The sequence below is a fragment of the Haplochromis burtoni genome, unplaced genomic scaffold (genome assembly GCF_018398535.1).
Source record: "Haplochromis burtoni strain Fernald_Lab_line unplaced genomic scaffold, NCSU_Asbu1 Contig_192, whole genome shotgun sequence".
In the NCBI taxonomy this organism is placed as follows: Eukaryota; Metazoa; Chordata; class Actinopteri; order Cichliformes; family Cichlidae; genus Haplochromis; species Haplochromis burtoni.
The window spans coordinates 1,208,344-1,216,149 of NW_024582553.1; the positions used below are offsets into that span (position 1 = coordinate 1,208,344).

At 44.9% G+C, this 7,806-nt stretch overlaps 1 protein-coding gene across 1 annotated transcript; it reads right to left on the reverse strand.

Moving 5' to 3' along the window:
- Nucleotides 1–6,900: 6,900 nt before the first annotated feature.
- LOC121815361 (carbonic anhydrase 4-like) lies at nucleotides 6,901–7,668 on the reverse strand. The gene is made up of 3 exons (XM_042225999.1): nucleotides 7,558–7,668; nucleotides 7,416–7,442; nucleotides 6,901–7,327 (listed from the first exon to the last, which is right to left on the reverse strand). Exons 1-3 carry the CDS (start codon nucleotides 7,655–7,657, stop codon nucleotides 7,134–7,136), a joined length of 321 nt encoding a protein of 106 aa, XP_042081933.1. The 5' UTR covers nucleotides 7,658–7,668; the 3' UTR covers nucleotides 6,901–7,133.
- Between the last annotated feature and the right edge of the window lie 138 nt (nucleotides 7,669–7,806).

Below are 7,806 nucleotides of genomic sequence, written 5' to 3' on the forward strand. Positions count from 1 at the left end.
GGCTATGGCAGAGTGGATAGTGTCACATGCAGCTGTGGGGTTAGCAGAGGGAGGAACATAAACAGCCACCAAGATGACGTGAGAGAATGTCCTTATAATCTTTTAATACAGAATATACTCAACAGTACATGGAAGGAATGTTCTGACTGTATCTCTTTTGCATTGTTTCTTTATTTGGGGGATTAATAACGGTAGTCTTTTTTAATTCTTTTTTTTTAAAAAGCCCATATGTTTTGTTTTGTTTTTTGTTGTTGTTTTTTAAACACAGGACTTCCTTTATGGTAAATCTCAGGATCAAATTATAGCAGTATTGAATTTTCATAAGATTTTTGTATCTCATCAAAATGTAAACCTGATCATCTTAGTATTGATACTTTTTACTTGCAAACTTTCTTTCACCAAAGAGTCTAAATTTCTAGCATTCCCCTGTTGCTTGCTTCCTCCTAATTTCTTGTTAGGAAACTAAATGGAAAAGGTTTACCACTTAAAGACACATCAACATCCTGTGGATTTTTTTAGTCCAACAGATCAAAAACAAAACAACATGTAAAAATAACCTCTCTTCAAATCTGAATGGCATATGTACACCACAACACTTCCATATATGAGTGATACACACACAAAAAACACACGGGAAGTGACTGAGGTAGCTGAGTGTTGCAGCTTTAAAAGGATGCATTCAAACATTCACTAGTAAGCAACATACATTTAATCTCAAAACTCTCTGGAAACAAAATACGGAAGTTTACATCAGATATTTTGATGTATCAAAACTACAAACTTACATTGTTTCCTTCAATGAATTGTCATGGTTCTGGGTCACCGACTGTGGTAAGTAAAACGGACACTCTTTCTGTTCCTTCTGACTCAGGTGCTAGGTTTATTTTTTCAGGAGCTATTTTTTGTGTCTCCTCGGAAAATAACAAGGATTTCTCTGTCTCACCCATGGTCATTGCTCCTAAGACTGCCTTTGTTGAGCCAACATGTCGTGTTAATGACTGTGATCACGCTGTTGTTTCCATGCCCGGAGTAGCTGAGCCTTGCACTATGAACATAGGGAATTTAAGTGTTAGGGAAGCATTTTTGTCTCTGTCAGCTCCTTCAGGGAAAGCAATAAACCTTTCTGAAACAGGGTTTTCTGACCATATTGTCCCGTCCTCACTTTCACCCCAGTCAAACATCAAGTCTGTAAAGTTGCCCGCAGTTCAGTCAGTAGCCACGCTGCCCTCAGTTCAGTCAGCCACTCCACCACCTATCACGCCTCCACTACAACAGTCTCCGCTGCCTATAGCTCAGCTGCCCCGAGCTCAGCAGCCTACCCACTCATTCATTCAGTCACCATCCTCACCGTCTAATTACAAGCAGGGGACACACTTCATCATTACATCTGCTGGTTCATTTAAGCTGGCCATCTCAGAGACAGTTACTTCCTCTAGGGCCTCCCCAGAGGCTGGGTGTCAGTCACCAGCCAACTCTGGACCTCTAGAGGTCAAGACACCAACACAAGCAGCTTCACTGGGGAACTTTACTGAGCAGTCTCAGCTGTCATCCCCTGCTGAGAGCTCCAGTGAGTTCGCCCTTCTGCCTCCGTCCTCTGCTGGAAGGTCAGAAGGACCCGTTCAGCCGTCTATCTCAGCTGGAGGCCGGAAGAGCCCGTCCAGCCTCAAGCCACGTCAGCTGGGGGTTCGGAGAACCCAGCCAGCCTCAAGTTTTCGTCAGCTGGAGGGCCCAAGCCACCGTCCAGCTCAGCCAGTAGCTGGAGGGCCCGAGGAGCCCGTCCAGCCTCAAGCCACGTCAGCTGGGGGTTCGGGAGAACCCAGCCAGCATCATGCCTTGTCTGCTGGAGGGCCCGAGTCGCCCATCCAGCCTCAAGTCAAGTCTGCTGGAGGGCCCGAGTCGCCCATCCAGCTTCAAGCCAAGTTAGCTGGTGGGTCCGAGGAGCCCACCCAGCACCACGCCTCGTCTTGTGGGGGTCCTGGATGACCCAGCCAGCACATCCTCATGTCAGCTCATGGTCCGGGGAAGTCTGTTCAGCCGTCACCTGCTGCATCCACATCACCGCCTGCTGCATCATCGCCTGCAGCATCATCGCCTGCAGCATCGCCACTGTCAGGTTCCGCAGCCGCCACGCTGCCGTCAGGTTCCACATTGTCTTCATCCACGCCTGCAGCGTCAGCCTCATCCACGCCTGCAGTGTCAGCCTCATCCACGCCTGGTCCTGCCTCTGTGTCTTCATCCAAGCCTGGTCCAGCCTCCGTGTCTTCATCCACGCCTGATCCAGCCTCCGTGTCTTCATCCACGTCTGGTCCAGCCTCCGTGACTTCATCTTCGCCTGGTCCAGCTTCAGCCTCGCCTTTGCCTGGTCCAGCTTCAGCCTCGCCTTTGCCTGGTCCAGCTTCAGCGTCTGCTTCAGCCTCGTCTGGTCCTGCCTCGTCTGGTCCTGCCTCGTCTGCTTTTGCCTTGTCTGCTTCAGCCTCGTCTGCTCCAGCCTCGTCTGCTCCAGCCTCGTCTGGTCCCGCCTCGTCTGGTCCCGCGGTTGCCACACCGTCATTGGACCCGGCTCGTCCTGTTCCAGGCCTCTAGTTGGGCGTTATGGCCATCAAGGCCGGCCTCCGGAGAGAGTTTGTCGCCACCACTGGCTTCGCGGCCGGCCTCCGGACCTGCTCAGTGGCCGCCACTGCCTTCCAAGTGGCCGGCCTCCTGATTGGTTTTGTCTGCACCGCCGCCGTTGCCTTGTGCACGGTTGGCCCCCAGAACTGTTTGCCCGTCGTCACAGTTGCTGTCCGCACGGCCGGTATCCAGAACTGTCTTGGTCCTTGTGTTGTCGGCCCCCGGGTTGACCCCCTGAACTTTTCACGGACTTTTGTTGAGCTCTGGTTTGGTTTTTGGTTTTGATTCTGTTTTCCTGTGTTCTTGGACTCATGAATGGTCTTGTTTTGTGTTGGACTGTTTTCTTATGTTTTTGGACTGATTTGGACTCTTGTGCTCCTTGTTTTCTGTCTCGCTGTGTTTCTCTGTGTACATTTAAGTCGCGTCTTCTGTCATTGTAGTTGCTGGTCTACCTGTGTATCCACCATGTCTCACCCGTGTGTTCTCCCTGCTGTCCATCATCATTCTCCTCTGCTCGTTCTCATTCTTGTTCAGGTTTGTGTTCTGTAGTTAGTTTGTTCCCAGTATAGTTTAGTCCTTCCTCCGTTTGCAATTTGTCCATTTTTAGTTTTGTGCTTAATAAACCACCTTCTCACCCTTACACGTGCCTGCAATTGGATCCTCCTTTATTTTACCACACGGCTCATCTCACTCGCTGTGACATGAATAGAACAAACCCGAATTTCCAGCACAGGTTGAAGCATGTTTAGTCCAACAAAAGCTAAAAGAAGCCACATCATCATACTGTATGTCATTAAAATGGGCAGTGAGCATTCAAAATGTCATAACCTCACAACTCGCCCAGAAACTGGATACACCCCCACCACCTGAAAAAAAACCCCAGTAAGCTTCAGAATTTATTAGAATACCTATCATAGTTGATATCAGAGTTGCTAACCCATTTACATTACTTGATATGTGCAGTAACAATTTGGACTCAATATATGCTGACTTCATACCACCATGAAAAGCTGGTTGGATACACAAAAACATGTAAGACCACCAAAAGAACCTACATTGCTGATGGGAGTGTCTGCACTGGAGAACTGAACAATGGAAGAAGGTGGCTTGATCTGATGAATCAGGTTTTCCTTTGTATCATGCCTAAGGTCGGGTGGGTCAATACACTCCTAGGAACATATGTCAGCAAGATGTACAAGAGGAAGAAGACAAACTGCTGAAGGCAATGTGATGTTTTGTTTGATGCTTTGACATCCCTGGCCCACTCGAGGTCAGGGATGAGTTCCTGCCCCAAGTGGAGGGGTTTCAGTATCTCGGGGTCTTGTTCATGAGTGACAGGAGAAGGGAGCGGGAGATTGATAGACGGATTGGTGTGGCAGCCGCAGTGATGCGGACTTTGTACCGGTCTGTTGTGGTGAAGAGAGAGCTGAGTGTAAAAGCGAAGCTCTCAAATTACTGGTCGATCTACGTCCCTACCCTCCCCTATGATCAAAAGCTGTGGGTAGTGCCTGAAAGAACGAGATCGCGGACACAAGCGGCGGAAATGGGCTTCCTCCGAAGGGTGGCTGGCCTTTCCCTTAGAGATAGGGTGAGAAGTTCGGCCATTCGGGAGGGGCTCAGAGTAGAGCCGCTGCTCCTCCACGTCGAAAGGAGCCAGTTGAGGCGGCATCTGACAAGGATGCCTCCTGGGCAGTAGCGGTTTTTGATACGGCCGACACGGGCGGTTGCCCGGGGCGGCATCGTGGTGGGGGGTGGCATCACAGGCATCAGCAAAAAACAAAAAACAAAAAAAAAAAAAATTGCTCGTACTCATGCTGCCCCGACATCAACCAGCGCATATTGGGAATGGTACAGGCACCGATCAGTTTTCTATCATACATTTGCTGGGGCGCCCTCCGTTTGCGAGCTGCACCTGCTTCTTGCGGCACAGGGAGGAGAGGGCGGGGCGGCGGGGGATTCTCTGGCTGGCTGGAGCAGCATCTAATAACCAACTCGCAAAATAAAACAAAATAAAAACAAACCAACAAACACGAAAACACCAGACATCATGATACAGACTTATAATTTGCACCGATGTTTTTTCGAAATTCTATACGCGAAAAGTGAGCGAGAGCCCTCGGTGCGCCTGCTGCTGCTGAAGTCAAAGTAAACTTTATTGTCATCTCCGCTACATACAGTCCAGTATATAGAGAGACGAGACGACGAGGCTCCAGTTACAGCAGTGCAAGTAAACAAACAATAAATATAAGAAGAGTAAGAAAATAAATATACACTTTAGGACTCGGGTAAAGGGATCAATAACAATTTAAAATTTATAATTTACAGTTTGATGATTTAAAGTCTCACACACAACCCGTCGAAAGGGGAGGGGGCGGCTGCTTCCAAATAGAGCACATTTCATTCATAATGTTGTAAATTATGTATTCATGATTTGAATCCTGGGTTGTGTGAAATCCCAGAAATAAACCTAGACAAAGTGAATCTGTGAACTAAGGTGTAGGTCTATTAGGTTATGTTGTGGTGATCCTCGGGTTGGGGGATGGGTGTTCATACTGGAGTGCAAAATTAAAACCAATGGAAGATGGACAAGAAAAGTTCAAAGCCATCAGGTGCTCAGTTTAGAAAAAATAGAAAAGAAGAGGAGGAGAAACGAGCAAAAGATACAGGTAAGCAGATGTGTCATTGGATAATGGCAGGTCATCCTGAAACAATCAGAATCAGAATACTTTATTAATCCCTAAGGAAATTATGTGGGTTACAGTTGCTCCAAAAAGAAATGGTAAAAATAGTAACAGTAACAGACTAAACTCCAAACAATACATTATGTTACAGATTTTAATATTAATTAGTCATTGTCAGTTGTTGATTTGTCCTGTTCTCATTGTATGACGAATTATGATGGCTGTTTGGTAGCCGTTTGCATACTGCATACTCTCTCTCTTCATGTGTGTGTGTGCTTCTCTGGTGAATTTCGACAACAGTTTTATGTTAATGTACAATCCTTAATATGTTTTATGTGTGTGTGTGTGTGTGTGTGGGGGGTGGGGGGGGGGGGGGGGGGGGGGGGGGCCAGAGGGAGTGTTAGCCCGAGGTGCCAAACAGGCTAGGACCGCCACTGCTCCTGGGTGAGGTGTTCAGGGCATGTCCCACCCTTAAATATACTACGTCAGATGCTTCATAGACCTTTCATTTTTAATTTCACCTAAATTAACAGAGGAGATCCTGTTCTCTTCAGCATCATTAGCTGTGTCCAAATAAAACACAAAAAACCTCTTAAACTCATCCAGTTTAAGAAGAAGAGTATTTTTTACGGAGAAGTTCTGAGCAATTATGAAATTATGAACGTAAGGCATAACTGTGAACTGAATGGCTTTAATAATTAGGCTTGACAGAAGAATGAAGCTATTACCTGCAGGCTACTGTGTCCAATATGTCTATAACAATCAAAGCTTTGATTGTTCAACCAGCCTCGCAGGATCATTCAAGAAGGTGAAACTGTAGAACACGCATCTCAGATTACTGGTTAGTGTAATTACCCGCATAGCATTCTTGTTAGTTGCAATGTATGTCATTTAATTAAAATTAAAATACGGCCATCGAAAACGAACTACACTATTGATAGATCGAGTTCCAAAATTCAAAGCTGCATTCACACCTTTCAACAAAAAAACACAAGAAAAAAATAATAATTTCTTGCAGACCAAAATAGGCAAGGGTAAATACTCATGAATGTTAAAATGCATACTGTCGGGAATTGGCTACTGGGTTTCCAGGGAAACACTGATAAGTTGTGTTAGCAATCAGTCTCTTTACTTCCTCTTATTAATCATGAATTTGAATGATTTTTTCGACCTTTTTTTCTGCAAAATTGAATTATTAATCTCGAAATATCGACTTTATTCTCAAAATGATCGACACTATATTTTTTTTCTTAATGTGGCCCTAATACTTCATCGTACTTCCGGAAATTTTTGGATAACGACCAACTCACATGTCACATGGAGGCGGTGTCCGGCCAGCTGCAGGATGCACTGAGGGAATAAAAAGAGGGAGGCTGAGGCTAGCTGCATCTGACAACAGGCTGAAAGGACGCACAGGTGCATCAAAGGTAAGACACTGCAGCTTAGGTGAGCTGGACAGAAGGAAGAATTAGGCTACAGTCTGAAAAATGCATGTATTGCATTCTTTTCTCTACTAACATCAGACTGTAGCATTTTAAATTTTAGCAATTTAACTTTCAAAGTTTATATATAGGTAAATTTGTCATTCCATATAGTAGCCTGGAAAACAAAAACAGAATAAGGTTACATCTAACCGGTGAGGAGTAAGAGGGAATGTTGAGGTGCAAAGGGGGTGCGTTTAGTTGTAGAAAAGAGAAGGGCGCTAAAAATTCCAGTAAGACAAGTTATATTTATGATGATGATGATTATTATTATTTTTGTTAAACTAGGTCGAAATATATGTTTTGAAACACAAAGATAAAAAAAAAAACACCAACCCACAACAACAAACTTTTGTAAGCACTAAGCCATAAACCCGGGCTCACCTGTGTCGCCAGTATTTTCTATGGATGTCATTGCGGAGGTGTCGTCATACTTTACAAAAGTGAATTCAGTCAGATTGGCGTTTTGTGTGGCAGATGCTGAGACGATGTTAATGGGTGACTGTCGGGTGCCGTTGCAATATTCCGGGGAAATTGTTGACCAGGTTGTGTCATCTATGAGCAGAAAGAACACGTAAAGTCACCGAGGAGGGGTCACTCAGTGGGCAACATATAATAGATAATGGAGATATTGGGTACTTACTGCAGGATGGGAGGTGATAACACCAGGCTGGATGAAAAAAGGGGTGAAAAAACAGGACATTCAGATTCCCATAAGTACAAATTCAGTGTAACAGTGAATTCAAAATATTTCATGAAAAAAAAGGCCTTTAGCTAATACACACCTATCGATTCGGATGCGCAGTGAGCGGCGGGTACGAGGACGCACACAGCAAGCGCAGCGACTACAAACCACTTCATCTGAAACGAGCATAAAAGCCACATTGTTTATAATCGCATATTATATATATATATATATATATATATATATATATATATATATATATATATATATATATATATATATATATATATATTAAAATCATCAAAAAGAAAATGTAGCTCTTGCAACACAAACATGAATCAATCAATCA

What these genes read in the sequence shown, in the direction of transcription:
- LOC121815361 (XM_042225999.1), bottom strand. Translation starts at nt 7,657, where the DNA reads ATGTGGCTTTTATGCTCGTTTCAGATGAAGTGGTTTGTAGTCGCTGCG. An exon ending in CTGCGCATCCGAATCGATAG is followed by an intron (nt 7,443 to 7,557) that starts GTGTGTATTAGC and finishes TTTTTCATCCAG; the next exon opens with CCTGGTGTTATCACCTCCCA. An exon ending in TTATCACCTCCCATCCTGCA is followed by an intron (nt 7,328 to 7,415) that starts GTAAGTACCCAA and finishes TTCTGCTCATAG; the next exon opens with ATGACACAACCTGGTCAACA.